At 42.8% G+C, this 18,156-nt stretch overlaps 1 protein-coding gene and 1 non-coding gene across 2 annotated transcripts; both read left to right on the plus strand.

Moving 5' to 3' along the window:
* Window positions 1–5,631: 5,631 nt before the first annotated feature.
* dkc1 (dyskeratosis congenita 1, dyskerin) lies at window positions 5,632–11,538 on the plus strand. The gene is made up of 15 exons (XM_024265589.2): window positions 5,632–5,762; window positions 6,986–7,038; window positions 7,106–7,192; window positions 7,708–7,799; window positions 7,873–8,057; window positions 8,394–8,458; window positions 8,568–8,694; window positions 9,434–9,564; window positions 9,753–9,896; window positions 9,963–10,083; window positions 10,261–10,379; window positions 10,454–10,557; window positions 10,770–10,812; window positions 11,086–11,238; window positions 11,355–11,538. The coding sequence occupies exons 1-15, from the start codon at window positions 5,747–5,749 to the stop codon at window positions 11,415–11,417; spliced, it is 1,503 nt and encodes a 500-aa protein (XP_024121357.2). The 5' UTR covers window positions 5,632–5,746; the 3' UTR covers window positions 11,418–11,538.
* LOC112142317 lies at window positions 10,121–10,197 on the plus strand. Its single transcript, XR_002918570.1, has one exon. It is a non-coding gene; the product is annotated as a small nucleolar RNA SNORD83 (small nucleolar RNA).
* Window positions 11,539–18,156: the final 6,618 nt, after the last annotated feature.

The following is an 18,156-nucleotide window of genomic DNA, read 5'->3' on the forward strand; positions in this document are numbered from 1 at the left end:
TTCAGACTTTCAGAGAGATTTGCACAGATACAAAAGGCCCTGCTGGAACCCACAAATAAGCTAATTTGCAAGACATTGTTTGGCTTTGCAGCCAAGCTATGACAGAGTCACACATTTTCCCTTGGTCTTTAGTCCATCAGCATACAGTTTATTTCAAAATCAGTTGTAATTCATTATAATTCAGTTTAAGCAGAATATCTTAACATGTATCTTCACATTATAAATAATATATAATTTCAAATACTTTTATTTTTTCCCATAAATGTCTCTTGAATCTGAATCTGAATTTGAAGAATCATCAAAAGATAATGACAGAAGATAATTCTGCTGAAAGTGGTCAAGTAAGTAGAAAACACACATATATTCAGTCTATCCAACTTTTTGACTCTAATACAAGGTTAAAAATGTTTCTGCCAAAGCATTTATGTCTTACTGTAGATAACTGTGTGATATTACAACATTTCTCAGGATTTGTTTAATTTTATAATGACTCCATTGCAGGCCAATTCTGAAGACCAAGAAGTTTGGAGTGAGGAAGAGGCATTGACCGATGAGCCAGACAACACAGAAAACCTTGGTGGAACTTCACTTGATGATCAAAATGGAGTAGTGACTTTCTTACTATTTTTATTAACTAGATGGAAAGCTTTCTTCAAAATCTCAGACTGTGCATTTGAGGCCATTCTTACCATTTTTAAAAGCTTTATTGTGTTTTTGAGTAGCAATTGTATGTGAAACTGTTTTAGGAAATATCACAAAGACTTTCCTGACACTTTATACATTCTCAGGAAGAGACTGGCAGTAAAATATGACTTTACAAAATGTGCGTTTTGGTGAAACTTATCAACTTCTGCACAGTCAATAAGGGAGCTCCAATTCCTGTGGACCTGAGTCAACCATCCACCTCTACTTAATTAAAAGACAAAGGACAGGACAGTGACGTCCAAGTCCTCTCCAGAGAGCAGTGCTGGTTTAAGTCAAGGAAGCTATCTTTGTTAAAACAGAAACTTCTTCACTTAATATAGGTGGTGGACTCATACATAACCTGTCCTCCATTTATAATCTTGTTTTGAAATCCCCGCCCAAACATAATGACAAAAGGCATCATTATCCACAGATAAACCCAGGGCAGGTGATGGAGGTATGAGAAATGGAGGACGACAGTGTCCTTTGGGGACTTTGTTGGCCATGGACGACTGAAGCTCCAGCAATGAGGATACATTTCTCTAGCTCAACACCAATCAGACTGACCTGAAGAAGCCACAAAACATCTTCAAACCAGAAACTTTGTCCAGTTGAATTTTTTTAGAACTTCTTTTATTTGTTCATGACCTGGATGACTGTGAATCTACACCCAACATGAAGTATATCCTAATGCAGTATCAGTTTTGCATATATGGCATACATCACATATTTGTACAGCGCTTGCTACCTTCCTTGAAGGCCCAAAGTGTTTCACAGTCACAGACCCATTCACACACACTGATGCTCCACTGCCGAACGCTGGCGCCAACCTTCCATCAGAGGCAATGTAGGGGTTCAGTGTCTTGCCCAAGGACACTTCGACGGGCAAGGTGGAAATCAAACTCGCAATCTTCCAGTCAGGAGTCGACTGCCCTACCACTGCACCACAGCTGCCCATATCAAATCAAATGAACTTTTTTTTTTTAAATAAAAAGTGATTCTCATACATAAGTAGCACAGAAAACACAAAAGGTCACATAAAACCCCAACCCACGCTTTACCCTCCCCCCATATATCCCCCACATGTCACAAGATATGGCACATGGTAATCACTCAGGTCAGTATACCTATGATATCTGAAGTGAGGATATCTCCAGATTTCACCCATGTAGGTCATCAAATTCTTGATTTCTGAGGTTAGTATACCTATGATATCTGAAGTGAGGATATCTCCAGATTTCACCCATGTAGGTCATCATGACAGGATTCTGACCTTTTTCAGTACCGTATATTGACACCAGATATCACCAGATATGACTGCAAGTCAATTTCCAAACCTGGATATGACCTAAATAAGACACAACTAGTATCCTGACACACTACATGTCCTGTGTCAGTATCGTCAGTCCAGATATCTCCAGATATGCTGCATGTTTTAATATGTACCAGAAATGGTCGAGATTCTTCTGATATTTAAGGAAGTATCCCCAAAGGATATTTACAGATTCTGGCTCTTTTCACGCAGTGTATGGTAATTGTTTCCCCATGCTTCATTACAGTATGTGAGGTAAGGAAGAATTAATGAGCAGTACAATGTACGAAGAATGCTTTGGTCATGATCATATTTACATTTATTTATTATTGAGAGATTTTTTGAAACTTTCATTTTTAAGTATCTTATGTGTGATTTCCAAGATAGTTTGGAATCAATTGTTAATCCTAAAAATTTGTTTTCCTGAACTTCTATTGGCACTCCATTTATATTTATTTTTTTGTTTGGGATTTTCTTTATACTTGCCAAATATTATAACTTTTGTTTTGCTTAAGTTTAATGATAATTTGTTGCTATCAATCCATTTTTTAATGTTTTGCAGTTCCTCATTAATGTTGGTAATTAACTTATCATAACTATCATTACTATAAAATATATTAGTGTCATCTGCATACAACACCATCTTTAATAGTTTAGATATGTTAAACATATCGTTTATGTATAGGCTAAATAATTTAGGTCCTCATACAGAGCCCTGTTGAAGACTGTGAATATTGGTAAGTGATCAGTAATATCACTTATAAGCAAACCACTAGTTATGTGATTTGTCATGATATTAGTAAAAATGTTATCAATAATCTTGGCACTATGAGTTGTAATTCTGGTAGGTTTGGTAATTGTTGGGTAAAAGGACATGATGTACATAGAATGAATAAATAAATCAGTAGTTTTTTGTTTAGATGGGTTTAGTAGATCTGTATTGAAGTCACCACATAAAAACATGGGTTTATTCAATGCAGAGAACATTTTTTCTACATGTTCTTGAACCATATTAACATCTGCACTAGGTGGTCTGTAAATACAGCTTATTATTATGTTTTTTTCTTTTAATTAAATATTTCCACAGTTATACATTCCATTACATTTTCTATTATAATTGACAAGTGTTTTATTACATTAAATCTAATTGATTTATGTATATATAGGGCAACTCCACCTCCTATTTTATTTATTCTGTTCACATAATTAAGGTCATAGTTATCCAAGTTAAAATTGATACCTTTTTCATCATTAAACCACGTTTCTGAGATAGCAATGACACTAAATGGGTGAGCACATTTCTGCAATAATTCCTTAATGTCATCAAAGTTTTTATACATACTTCTACTATTAAAATGTATTATTGATAGTTCACCTTCTGCATTGATAGTCCTATTGAATTCATCTTGTGTGTAATATAAGCAGCTATTGTTAATAGAATCAAAAAAGTTATTATCCGGGTCTATTTCAATTTCTGGGGTATGTGTATTGTGTTCTGAAGTTTCTAATTGTGTACAATTGAGTTCATACATTTTTTGAAGAAGGTCATTCTCTGTCATCCCTTGAGTGGATTTGATTGGTGCTGTGCTCATGACCATTCATAATAATGCATAATGCTTGTGCTTTTCTTCAGGATTTATCTTTTGGGTGTTTTGGAGTGCTCGTGTTTCTAGGGTGGATGATCAGTTTGTCAGGTTTTAAGAATGCAATATCACCTCTTTTGCGTGCTTCTTTCATTTCTGGCAACAGTTCCCTTCTTTTTTTGTATCACTGCATCGGTGTAGTCTTCATTGATGTACAAATTTGTCCCTTTAAGATGTTTTGCCCTTTGCAGTACTGTTGTTTTATCCTTAAACCGCAAAAATTTCACAACAATGGGTCTTGGTCTTTTATAATTAATGTCCGTCTTCCCCATGCGATGTGCTCTTTCCAGCTCCATGTCATCGGAGATCTGTAGTCTAACCTTAATGATTTGTTTGACTTTTTCCTCAGACTCTGCCCATGTTTCACCTGGTGATTCTGTTATTCCAGCAAAGACAAGATTAATTCTCTTTGAATGGGCCTCAAGATAGTCAAGTTTATCAGTCACTGTCAAAAGACTGTCACATATTTTTAAAATGTAATTTTCCATACTTTTACCATATTCAGCCTGTTTGTTTAAATTTATTTTTATTTCATCGACTTCTTTTTGGGTATACTGGAGGCTTGTTTTGATTTCTTGTAGTTCTTTAGTTACTGTATCAAATCTTGTCATTGATGTTTCCATAATTAGTTTTACAAATCCTGAAAAATGTTCTTGCTGTTGGTTGAGCAGTGATGTAAACATCTCCTTTTGTTGTTGTAGAAGTTCGTTTACCTGTTCAACTGATACGTAATCTTCCTTGGCTTCTGGTTTCTTTGGAGGCATCGTATCTACGCTGTAGTTCAGGGGTATTCAAATCCAGGCCTCGAGGGCCGGTGTCCTACATGTTTTCCAACCAACCTTCCATTGAAGCTCCTTATTGGCTAAACATACATGATCCTGGAAATTAGCAGCCAATAAGGAGCTTCAATGGAAGGTTGGTTGGAAAACATGTAGGACACCGGCCCTCGAGGCCTGGATTTGAATACCCCTGCTGTAGTTGGTTAATCCTGTTCTCCTTTAACAGTTTTTTCCTGCCCGCTGGTGGCTGAGCAGAGGCTAGTGTTGTCGCTGGTTTGGCTGCTGGAGCCGCAGGGACCTGGAGGCCGTAACCGGTCGGGTATAGGTGTCCGCCTGGAGCTGAGGGTTGTCACGCCTCGCAGCCGCCGGTGCCTCGGAGCCGAGTGCTGTCACGCGACGGAGCCGCCAGGGACTGGAACCCGCTGGTGGTCAGGCCGCTGGAGCCGCTGGCGCCGGGTGTTGTCACGCGACGGAGGTAGGAAGCCGCTGTTGGTTGGGCTGCTGGAGCCGCTGACACCAGATATCACCAGATATGACTGCAGGTCAATTTCCAAACCTGGATATGACCTAAATAAGACACAACTAGTATCCTGACACACTATATGTCCTGTGTCAGTATCGTCAGCCCAGATATCTCCAGATATGCTGCATGTTTTAATATGTACCAGAAATGGTCGAGATTCTTCTGATATTTAAGGAAGTATCCCCAAAGGATATTTATAGATTCTGGCTCTTTTCACGCAGTGCATTGTACAGGGGTTTCTTACAGAAACAGACACAACAGTTTTACATATATGTGAGAAAGAAATTACAGAACTACAGAAAATTTTCAAGAAAACGGTATGTAATGGGTCAATTTGGATGTGATTTTTGGATTCAGCAGCCAAAAATCTATAAGGGACACCCAACAGTGTTTAGGAAGCAAAACAATTTAATTATGTTTCATTCAATATTGCATTGAAATATAACTATGAATAAATACGTTATTGCATGTAAACGGTTCTATGCCTATTTCTCTGAGTTCCTACGTGATGCAACAACATTATACCACATTATAGAGACAAAAACAAAACTTTATTTATCTCTTTATTTAAAACAAATGTGTGTTCGGCCTACGGTTATTTTAGAATTCGATATTATGTTCTTAATTATCATTAATTAATGTAATCCGTGATTCTCTGGATCTCTCCGTGAATCTTCATGTTCAAATAATGAAAGGAAATCCTGGAGCTCTCTGGCCCCTCCCCGGATATAGCTCTCTCCTCTTCCGGTGCTCGTCGACCGTAGAAGAAGACAGCGGACGCGCGCACTCAGTCATTTGGAAGAAGATGGCGGAGGTTGAAGGTAAGCGCGGCCCACGTGGTCCAGAAGTTTGGTCGGAACCAGAACCGCAGCTGTTAACGCAGAATAAACTTGTCCGCGCGGGATTTGCGGATTCCCGCGAGCGCGGCGCAGGCGGCGTTCTGCAGATCGGACCGCGCAGCAAAGCAGGCCGAACCGCGCCACGTGCGTCCTTCTCCGGCCTGCACGACGAACCGGTTTGGATTTGGAGGTTCGGGGTTCGAACGTTTCTGCGGCTTTCCGCCCCGCGTGCTCAATGTGCGTGAACTGCTGGGAACATGTGCGTTTAACCAGCTCGCTCCATTTGGGTTGGAGAGTCCACGTGCCAAGCTTCAGTCAAGATGACACAGAACCGAACTAATTCGGTTCTCCCGAACGTTGATAGGAATCCGTTCTGGGTCGAGTGGATCAGAACCGAACTGCAGCAGATCTTGGTTCTGCTTCCACTACCATGTGGAGCGGTTCGAAACGGCAGTTTAGACGGTCCGCAAACGGTTCCGAACTCAAAGATTCTCTGAAACAAGATTTTAGAAGAAAAACTATAAATTCAAGATTTCTCTGAATCTAATGAAACAAAGCATGATGCTTCCACCCCCGTGCTTCACAGTAGATGTGGACTATTGACTGCATGTGAGAGCACTGGACTGAGGTCTCTGGGTCGTTTGTTACACAAGATGGTGGTACATTCATCGTTCTTGGGAGAAAGACTATAAAGATCTACAATGGAAATGATTTTTCTAAATATGTGGAGCCGTCCGGACCGGAGGACAGACGGAGGTTCACCTCCTGGATTCTGTCTTTGCCTTCAAAGTGTTGAACATGACAGATAACCCGTTTGTTTACGTGGACTGACCTGCAGAATCCGACTAATCTGCTGTACTCACACTAAAACCACGAACTTCCAAAGAGTTTTAATTTATGTTTTAATGAACTTCAGGCCCAGATAAACCCAGAAAACTTCTCCAGAAATGTTCTGCCTCCTCTCAGATGAAAATTAAGTTCCAAATGTAATTTCCTGCAGAGCCCACTAGAGGGAGCACACAGATGGGAGCAGTTTTCCATGAACCGTTTAATGGGTTTGCTGTCATTAGCAACAGCTTAATAACATGCCTTGTTAATGGGATCGATCAGCTGATTTTGATGCTGAGAAAATCCACCGGGATCACGGTAATATGATACACGGTTGAGTCACAGCAGTCGATCAATAACTGCAGCTCTCTCCGCAGTAACGTCTGTAAAGAAGAAGAAGGGGAAGAAAGTCTGTGATGACGACGTCGGGGTGAGTGATGTTGCCGTGTCTGTTCTGCATGACCTCGACCTGCCGGAGCTGACAGTCTGTTTTGCAGGAGATCCAGAGGAGCGCAGACTTCTTCATCCAGCCGGACTCCAAGGCAACGTCTCTGAACACGTCACAGTGGCCCCTCCTCCTTAAGGTCAGTCCCTCCTCACCTGTGCAGGTCATGTGACAGGATGTTGGCAGCACTGATGTGACATGATGAAGCAGTTTATCCATTCTCTGAGGGCGGCGGTCTTGGCGTTTCTCTGCCCGTGTGGACTCTTCTGGGTCACCAACTGTCCTGGCGTTCTGTCAGGTGACAGAAAGTGACCTGGTAGAGGTGGAAGCGACCGGACCGCCGTCAAGATGAGGCTCTGCTCTGATCACAGCTGCAGTGCAACAAGAAATGGATTGTGTAATTTTGTAGTATGCGTCACTGTAGGGTAGTGGTTTGACCCCTCCCACAAACGGCAGTTATGAGCTTTCTCGCTCAACACCGACATTCACACAGGTCCAAGCATCACTCACCTGCAGTCATTCAGTCATCGTGTCTTTTGGGGTCAGAGCAGCACCAGAGTGGGGTCAAAGAGCATCAGGGTTCTCTAGACCAGTCCTGTCCGCTGCTGCCGCTGGTTCCAGTGAATAGACTCCAAACCGATCCTTTCATCGCAGAACTTCGATAAGCTGAATGTGCGGACAGGCCACTACACCCCCCTGCCCAACGGCAGCAACCCCCTGAAGAGGAACATCGCAGACTACGTCAGGTACGCTCATGGCGGGTAGAGCCGTGATGCCGGTGGCGTGCTCCTTTATAACCCCCTCCCCCCTTCCCATCAGGTCCGGCTTCATCAATCTGGACAAGCCAGCCAACCCGTCGTCCCACGAGGTTGTGGCGTGGATTCGTAGGATTCTGCGGGTGGAGAAAACCGGACACAGCGGGACGCTGGATCCTAAAGTCACTGGCTGCCTGATCGTGTGCATAGACCGGGCCACGCGATTGGTCAAATCGCAGCAGAGCGCAGGTATGACTGGATGTTCAGGAGCTTTGATGGATCAAAGAGGACTGATCTGATCCAGATATATAATCCAGGACTGAGGAGCAGGTCTACATTAAGGATTTTGTTTCTTCTGATACTGATGTTGTGATCTAAGATTAAGTTTTCAAAGTCCTGATCCAGAAATGGAAACTTAAGCCTCAAGATTAACATGAAAATGACGGTCTTGTTTTTGTGTTTATGATCAAATCCGTACCAAAGGTCCTTTCTCTGGTTTGGGATCTCACTCTGAAACTGATCATCAGTCCAAGGAGTCCCTGAAAGTATTTGGATCTGGCTCTGACTGTAGTGTGTGTGCTGCAGGTAAAGAGTATGTAGGGATCGTCCGGTTGCACAACGCCGTTGAGAATCAGCACGCTCTGGCCCGGGTAAGTCTGTCCTGATGGTCCAGTTCTGCTGAAACCCTTCAAAGTAAAGTCCAGATTCTGAGTCGTAGAAACATTCTGATTGGTTGCTTGGTACATCTTCGTGTCTTAGGCACTGGAGACGCTGACGGGAGCCTTATTCCAGCGACCGCCGCTGATTGCCGCTGTGAAACGCCAGCTCAGAGTCCGGACCATCTATGAGAGCAAACTGATCGAGTACGACCCGGAACGGCGGCTGGGTAAGAACCAGCGCCTCACTTCAGGCTCTGACTAGAACAGTGGAGTCGGACTCCAGCAGCACAGACTGTGGACTCTGGACCCTCAAGGGCCTTGAGTTTTAGCAGAACTTCAGATCCTGGATGTGAATTCAGAGTCCAAACATGAGGTTTTAACGGAGCGTCTGGGACCGGCTCATTGACAGACGGATCAGCGTCCTGCTGGTTCAGAATCCAGAGTTCCTACCCATTTATTAAAGTTAAATTTAAGACTTTTTAAGGCTTTCTTAACACCTTGCAAATGGAACATTAAGACCAATTTCTCTACATCCAACCCTATGGACGAAGAATACACTACACCTTTGTATTTCAGAACAATTACTTGTCAGTACAGGAGTAACGTCATGAATTACAGTCCAAAATTTCAGTACTTAAATCACAATTAATACACTACATTACTTTATTACTCATATTTTGGTGCAGTGAAACTTTCACTCAATCACGATTAAAAAAAATAAAACTTAAGACCAGAAAAGTCTCAAGAAAAAAGTTTTAAGCGGTACAATTATTAAGACCAAGATTAAACAATTTAAGACTTTTTAAAGCATTATTTTGAAATTAAGGGCTTTTACGACTTAAGACCTCGCAGGAACCCTGGGGATCAGACTTTGAAGCGGTTTCTGCTGTCCATTCCTGGTTTTTGGTTTCGCTTCCCTCCACATTAGCACTTCTTCTCCGTCATGTCGGATCGTCTCTGTTGCAGGAATCTTCTGGGTGAGCTGTGAAGCGGGGACCTACATCCGGACGCTGTGCGTGCACCTGGGGCTGCTGCTGGGCGTGGGCGGTCAGATGCAGGAGCTGAGGAGAGTGCGGTCTGGCGTTCTGGGGGAGAAGGTGAGCCATGTTACCTGTGGTGGGAGGTCACCTGTCCAGAGCGTTGAGTGCAGCTCTGCTGCTCGGTGCAGATCTGAAAATGAGACTCTGGAACATTAACGGCAGCAGAGAACCTGGAGTTCGGCGTGAGTCCAAACTACCGAGTCTTTCTTCTGCCACATCGGCGCTGAGCGCTCGTGTTCTTTCAGGACAACATGGTAACCATGCACGACGTTCTAGACGCGCAGTGGCAGTTTGACCACAACAAGGACGAGTCTTACCTGCGGAGGGTCATCTTCCCGCTGGAGAAGCTGCTGGTGTCGCACCGGCGGCTGGTGATGAAGGACAGCTCGGTGAGTCTTCCTTGCAGCGTTCCGGCGATGCGTGGGCAGCGCATCTGATGCAATGCAACTCTGCAGGTCAACGCCATCTGTTACGGGGCGAAGATCATGCTGCCAGGCGTGCTCCGGTACGAAGACGGCATAGAGGTGAACCAGGACATCGTTGTCATAACGACCAAAGGAGAAGCCATCTGCACAGGTGAGGCGCCATGCAGGATGCGGCATGACGCGGTCAGGCCACATGATGATTATAGACGCGGCGGCAGCCTTCGGGCCGTGACGACCTGCTATCTATCACCCTTGTCTGATGGCTGACCCGTCTGTACGTTTGAGTCCTGGAGAAAGCCGACAGCACTGACGGCCGTCTGTTCCTTAGCCGTCGCCCTGATGACCACAGCCGTCATCTCCACCTGTGACCACGGCTTTGTGGCGAAGATCAAACGGGTGATCATGGAGCGGGACACGTATCCTCGTAAGTGGGGTCTGGGCCCAAAGGTGAGGCATCCTGCGTCCACGTCTGCTTGTTCCCCGATGAACATGTTTGAGACCGACCGCCGGTTTTTGCACAGGCTACGCAGAAGAAGGCCATGATCCAGAAGGGGCTCCTGGACAAACACGGGAAGCCGAACGGCAGCACGCCGCAGGACTGGAGAGAGCAGTATGTGGACTACAGGTACGGTGTGGAGAAAGCTGGACATGTGACCACAAGTCATGTGTCCTGCAGACTGTTATCCCTTCTGGAGCTGGTGTGCTCCTGGAGGGAGTCGCTCTGCTACAGAAAATCACAGGTGTGCTCCTGTCAGCAGCTGCTGATATGCAGGAGCTCACCTGAGGACAGGCGTGTCGGTGTTCTGCTGCCAAATTAACATGTTTCTGCTTCCACAGCGTTGCAACAGCAGCAGAAGAACCTCCTGATGCGTCACTGAAGGTAAAAGATCTAGTTCTGGATTCAGAATTTATCAAGTTTGTTCTGAATCCAGTTTTCACATTAAATTTTTGTTCCCATTTAAAAAAAAAAAAAAAAAAAAAATTTGTTCCCAGAGATTTAGGAGATCTTATTGTTTAAGCAGCGAACTGGTTTGATTTATGGAACATCATGCAGGAGGTCTGTCGAGATGGACTGAACGCTCAGAACCTGGTTCTGTTCTGCATCAGGACTGGTCCATGTGAATGTGGTTCTGACCAGTTGCTTATCTTCCAGAGAAAGCGGGTCGGGTCCGGCAGTGACGGTGAGACGGCGCAGACGAGCGTTTCTCCGGAGGAGACCAAGAAAGAGAAGAAGAAGAAGAAAAAGGAGAAGCGGTTAAAAATGGAGGAAGCGGAGCCACAGGAGACCGATGCCGTGCAGGAGCAGGTCTGTAATTGGGTTGCGTTGGTTCTGTCTGCAGCTCGGGCTGCTGGTTTGGATCCATTTCCTTTAACCTCAGACTGAGCTGGACCGGTCCTAAAGTTCTGGCTCTTTTCCTTCAGGTCGTAGAAAGTGCAAAGAAGAAAAAGAAAAAGAAGAAACACGAAGACTCTGGCTCGGAGTGATGATGTCACCAACAGGCTGCTCTGCAGAAACCTTGGAAGTTTGTTTTTGTATAAAAGTAATAAAAATTATTTTGTAAATATTTTACTTTTTTATGGAAAAATAAATTTTTGTTTTTGGAAATGTTTGACTCTTGATTTGGTTTAAGAAGATTAATGGTTGACTCTTCTGTGAGCTAAAAGAAAGATGGAGGTTTCCTCTGGTCAGCTGAAGGCCTTACTGTCAGACAGATGGATGGATAGGTTTACCTCAAAGTTTTTGTCTGAGCATCTCTGTGGTTCACCCTGTCATGTCTATTTCAAGTCTGAAATCTCAGGTCTTGACGAGTCGTGTGACTTGTTAAAATGACAAAATCCGTAATTTTCATCATAAGTGATTGGTGACGATAACAATGAAAAGAAAGTCAGGCTTCTGTGATCTGGGAATAAATTCAACTTTATTTGTATAGAACTTTTCTTGCTGCAGAGTGTCTGAAAGAGCTTTCCATAGTAATGGATATAAAACATGGTAGTTAAATTGGCAAATTAACACACCTCCCATACATAAATCAAAGTTTCTAACATCAAATTAACAAGTGGATGTGTAACTCCATAAAAGCTGCACTAGATTTTTTTCTTTTTACTTGTCCTGTCAAACAGATGAGGGCTGAGTCTCTAATTTTGGTCAGATTTTTTTTTGTATTTTCTTTTTTTTTATTGGGCGTTTTGCAAACATAAAGAACATTCTTGAAAAGTACAATCAAATTAAAATGAAAGTAACAGTAATCACACAAAAACAAGAGATCAAAGTAGAACCAGTGGGGTACAACTACAAATTAACTCAAAGCTTTAAAGTTTGAGCGGGCTGTATAATGCTTCCATTTCCTCCATTGGAGATTAAATTTATTCACCTTTAACCGAAGATGAAATGTCATTTTTTCCATTGAAAAAATTTCCTCCATAATATCTTTCCATTGTTCCAGTTTCAAAAGTTCACTTTTCAGCCAGTTCCTTGTTATGGTCATTATCATGACCGTAAACAGACACCTGTCCTCTGTTCGTAACACATCTGTTGGTAATAATCCCAAATACAGTGTTCGTGGATTCTTGGGTATTTCATACCCAAGAATTTCCTGCATAGTTTTGGTGATGATTTGCCAAAAGGGATCAATTTTGTTACATGTCCAAAAGATGTGTGAATGGTTGAGGTTCATGTCTCCACAGAGTCTCCAGCACGGCTGGGGAACCCTCAGCTGTTTGCTCTTTATATGGGGACTGATAAAAAACCTTGTTATATTTTTCCACCCAAATTCTCTCCATTGTCTTGAACATGTTAAGGATTGTTGTAAAAGGCAGATCGAGCACCAGTTGTCCTCTGACAAGTCCACCTGCAGTTCTGTCTCCCACTTTTCTTTTAAATACAAGGAGTCAAAGCCATTACATTTCAACAGACACGTGTACAGTCTAGAAACCACCTTTCAGGGTAGCTTTTTAAAAGCCCCTGTAACCATTTCTATCAATCCACACTCTTGCTGAGAAACAAAGCTTTTTATTTCTTCATTGTAAAAATTTCTCAGTTGAAAATACCTAAATAAGTCAGCTTTGACCAACTCGAATTCTTCTTTGGGCTTTTCAAAAGTTTTAAAGACTGTCCCATGTGTTAATGTGCATATATCAGTCATTCCTCTAATTTTCCATTTGTTGAATGTTTTGTCAAACTGTCCAGCTTTGAATCCAGGAGAATGTGAAGGCCAAATCAGCAGTTTATTGTTGTTTCCTATTTTGTATTTATTGACTACTTCCCACCAGGTTTTGATTACAAACTCAACGATGGGGTTTTGTTCTGCATTTGCTATGTTTATTTTTCCCCCCAGTCTTGCTTGTGGAGGACAAGAACCATAGTTAAGCTTGATTTGTTTCCATTTAGAGTAATATTCTTTTGAGCACCAAAATATTATGCTGCTTAGTTGTGCTGCCAAGTAGTATTCTGTAAGACTTGGCAAAGCTAATCCTCCTTTTGCTTTTTCTAACTAAAGTGTTTTCATTTACTCTTGTTTTTTTTCCCGTTCCAAATAAATCTAGTTAGTTGCTTGTTCCATTTCATAAATTGTTTGTCTGGAACACTGACTGGGAGTGAAATAAATAAATACAGCAGTCTGGGCACCACATTCATTTTTACGACCTCTATTCTTGAGCTAAGATCCACGGTTAAAGTGTCCCACTTTGTTAAGTCCCTTCTTATAGCATCGCTAATTTTACTATAGTTTATGTCTTTTAATGTGTTAAGTTTTGTTGTTAGGTAGACTCATAAGTATTTTATATTTTTTGATTCCCATTGCAATTTATATTTTTGTTTGAGTGTTTCAGCTGGTTTATAATTTATGCTTAGTATCTGAGTCTTTGAAATATTTAGTTTGTACCCTGATTGTTCTCTGTAGCCTTTTAGGATGTCCATGAGTTTTAGAAATGCAGTATCTGGGTTCTGTAAATATACAATAATGTCGTCTGCAAAGAGTCCTATTTTTTGTTCTTGCTTTGCTATAGTTACTCCTTCTAGATCTTTACTCTGTCTTATATGCTGAGCCAGAGGCTCAATAAATAAAGCAAACAGGGCTGGGCTCAAGCAGCATCCTTGTCTTGTTCCTCTAAACCGTTCAAAGCTCTCTATTAAGTTCCAGTTTATTTTAATTCTGCTCACTGGCTTATGGTACAGAGCCTGTATACACTTTATGAGAATCTGGTTAAAGCCCATTCTCCTCAGGACAGCAAAGAGAAAGTCCCAGCAGACTCTGTCGAAGGCCTTCTCTGCGTCTAAACTTATTAAAGCTGTAGGGATGTTGAGTTTGTTGACCTCGTTTATCACATGTTTATCTTATATTATCTTGTGTCTGCCGTCCCTTTATGAAGCCAGTTTGGTCCTCATCAATCAGCTCAGGGAGGAAAAAGTTCCAATCTCTGACTGATTATTGATGTAAATAGTTTATAATTAACATTTAAAATAGATATTGGTCGATAGGCTTCGAAGTGCTCCTTATTTTTCCCTTCTTTTGGTAGGACTGAAATAACTGCTTCTTTCCATGACGGAGGAGTTTTGGCTTTTTTGAGTGTCCAATTGAATGAGTCTAATAATAGAGGGGCAAGTTCTTCTTTGAATATTTTGTACCATCCGTTTGGGTAACTGTTACTCCCAGGGCTTTTATCACTTTTCAGTCTCCCAATAGCTTTATCCAGTTCTTTTCTAGTGATGGGTGAGGTTAAATTGGTATTCTGAGTGGTTCTGATAGTGGGTAGATCTAAGTTAGCTAGGAAGTCTGTGATTTCTTTTCCATTTACTGGTTCGGGTTGGCTATACAGGGTTCTATAGTAATCGAGGAATATTTTTTTAATTTTGTCTGGTTCATGATGTATATCATTAGTAAATGGGTCTCTAATTTTGTGAATTAAATCTCTCATCTTCTGTGATCTTAAGCGCTTTGCTAGAATTTTAGTTGCCCTGGAACCAGGTTCATAAAAGGTTTGCTTTGTGAACCTTAAATTTCTTTTCAATTTCTTCTACTGTTAGGTCTGTAATTTGCTTTTTAACCTCTTTGATATTTTTTGTCAATTCTTCACTTTTGTCTGAATGTTGTTGCTTCTCGAGGCTCCTCAGTTTTTGTTCTAATTCAGTTTGCATTATATTTCTTTTTTTATTCAAATATGACATCCTAGATATAAGGTTCCCCTCATCACAGCTTTGACAGTATCCCATATTATTGTTGCTTCTATTTGGTCATCCTTATTGTTCGTAATACACTCTTTAATTTATCTTTTTATCTCTTTCACCACCTTGTCGTTATTAAGAATGCCAACATTCATTTTCCATAATGTTGTTCTTAGTTGGTTATCCAAATGTATAGTTAAATATACAAAGTTATGGTCTGATATGACTGCTGTTCCTATGTTGCAGTTTAGAACTCTGTATCTGTCTATGTTATTCATTAGAAAAAAATCTATTCTTGAATGAGTTTTAGGAGCTGCTGAGTAATAAGTGTAATATTTCTCCGTCGGGTGTAATTCCCTCCACACATCGCACAGACCAGTTTCTGTCATGAAAATGTTGAGATCCCTTGATTTAACATTCTTGTACTTATTAGGACTTGTTATGTCCTTAGCACTGTTTAAAATTGTGTTCCAGTCACCTCCACATATCAAGATCCCTTCACTCAGAGTAGTAATTTTGTCAAATAGCAGTTTAAAGAATTTTTGATTCTCTCCTGGGGGAGCGCATACATTAACAAGTGCGACAAGAGTATTGTTGATCTTTCCCTTAGCAATAACATATCTTCCTTCTTTGTCTCTGTATTCTTCAATTTTTTCAAAGTTTACTGTGTTTGATATTAGCGTGAGTACACCTCTCCTTCTGCTATTTTTGTAGGAGCTGAAAAAACAATTTTCATACCCAACTTTCACAAATTTTCCATGCTAATTTTTTGACAGATGTGTTTCTTGCATAAAGATTACCTGAGCTCTGTCCTTTTTCAGTTTGGTTAACACTCTACTTCTTTTTACAGGATTGCCAAGGCCGTTTATATTTATTGAAGCTATTCTATAGCTGCCTGTCCCGCTCATTTCTTTAGTAAGCAATATCAGTGAACCCCACTTTAAAACTAAAACGAGAAATAAATCTTGTAAACTTAGAAACGAAAAACACTTGAACATTGGTGGTACAAACCAGTACCTGTGACCTCCATACATTGGAAGGAGAGTCTCTCCCTCCTTGACCCCGCTGTGAGGTCTAGGGTTGTTCCTCCTGTTAGGAGGGGGCCCTATGAAGGGTCTGGAGAGGGGCTGAATCCCTCCCATCCTCGTTGTCCAGCGTGAACTTTACTCCTGCTTCTGGTGCCGCTCAATTATTCTAATGGATTAGAAAGATCAGCCTTTTATTCCACGGGGTGTCAGTTTCCTTCATTTCTTTCGAACTCCCTCAGCTTTTCCTTAGCTCTCTGTGACGTGGAGAATCTGTTCTCCTGCTGGCGTCGGGTCTCTTGCTGCCATCCCAAAAACTCCTGCAGGCGAAGCTCTGTCGAATTCTCCTCCGCCGTTGCTCCAGGTATTTCCACTTCAAATCCCCGTTTGCGTAGCTCGAGCCCAGCTGCCCGTGCACTGCTGTAGGTCCGAGCGCCCTCCTGCCAATGGATCCGTATGCTGGTGTAGGGAGTTTGAAGGTGTACTCCTCTTTCTTTTAGAGCCTTCTTGATCACTTGGTACTCCTTACGCTTTAGGGCAACTTCTGTGGCATAGTCAAGATCAAAGTAAATGTTTTTGTCATTCAACTGGATTTGGCCTTTTTTCCATGCTGCTTTCAGTATTTGCTCCTTGGTGTTAAAATCCTGAAAGTTAATGATGATCGGTCTAGAGGGGGTATTGGGGCTAAACCTGAATGCCGGGGCTCGGTGGGCGCATTGGATTTTAAAATCAAAGTCTCCTGGTAGGGAGAGCTCATTTCTCAGGAGAGCTGTAATGAACTGAACCACAGACTTCCCCTCCGCACCTTCCTCTGCTCTAAACAGTCTAATGTTGTTTCTCCTGGATCTGGATTCCAGATCAGTCAGCTTGGTTTGCATGGTCTTTTGATGTTTGATGCATTGGGTGAGCGCGCGGGTCAGCTCGTCGTCATATCCTCAACTTGCCCCACGCGCGTCTCCGCCTCGCCCACTCTCTGTCAGTCCATGCATTTCTTCATTTAGCTGTCGAGTTTATCTCTCATCTCTTTACGGGAGGCATTGATGTCTTTTCGTATTCCCTCGTTGTCCTCTTTTAGCTCCCCTTTAAGCGATTCGATGGCTTTCAGTAAATCGCTCGGTGTTATGCTAGCTTCGGCGCTAGCTTTAGGCTGCTCGGCTAAGCTATTAGCTCTTGCCGTCGAGCTTTTATCTTGCGTTTTCGGCATTTTCCATCTTATCTGCCTTCTTTTTTATTAATATAAACACGGGACCCCACCCCGGAGAGCCCCCCAACCCCAGATGAGCAGCCCACCACCACCCAGCAGCACCGAGCATCTCCCCGCCCCACCACAGGTACGGATCAGGGCCCCCCAAGGGAAACCCACCCACATGCTCCAGACAACCGCCCGCCCCCACCGCGGGAGGCCCAGGGGGGAAAATGGAAAGGGCTGCACCCAAGGTGCTCCCAAGACAAACGGAGGTCCCGGAGGAGTGATGTAAACAAGGCCTGACCAGGCACACCCACTGAGTTTTGGAGAGGACTAGTTCTCGAGAGCAAGGACCGGAACCCGCACCACTGAGACCTGGAGACCCCCAGGCTCCGATGTAGATTGATCCCCTGCTCTAGATCTTAAATCTCGGGGATCCCACTCCCGGCGTGGAGAGGAGACCGCCGGGCCCAGGAGACCGGCACCCAAGAGACAAGACCACCAGGTCGAGGGACCCCGCTCCCCCGCTCCCCCGCCAGGGATGGGGTAGGGGACAGAAGGTCGAAGGTCCCACCTTCCTTGTGTGATGCGTGCGTGTTTGTTTGTTAGAGTGTATATTTGTGGTGTTAGAGGTGTGTGTGCTAAAGGGGTGCAGTTAAAATAGCACTGTAACTGCACTGGTCAGAGTTACTAATGACTTGCTATTGGCTTCAGAAAAGGGACTAATTTCTATTCTGGTCCTGTTAGACCTCGGCGCAGCCTTCGATACCATCAACCACAGCATCTTACTCCAGAGACTAGAGCATGACATAGGGATCAGGGGATCTGCCCTCCAGTGGTTTGAATCCTATT

Source organism: Oryzias melastigma, unplaced genomic scaffold, assembly GCF_002922805.2.
Source record: "Oryzias melastigma strain HK-1 unplaced genomic scaffold, ASM292280v2 sc00254, whole genome shotgun sequence".
Lineage (NCBI taxonomy): Eukaryota > Metazoa > Chordata > Actinopteri > Beloniformes > Adrianichthyidae > Oryzias > Oryzias melastigma.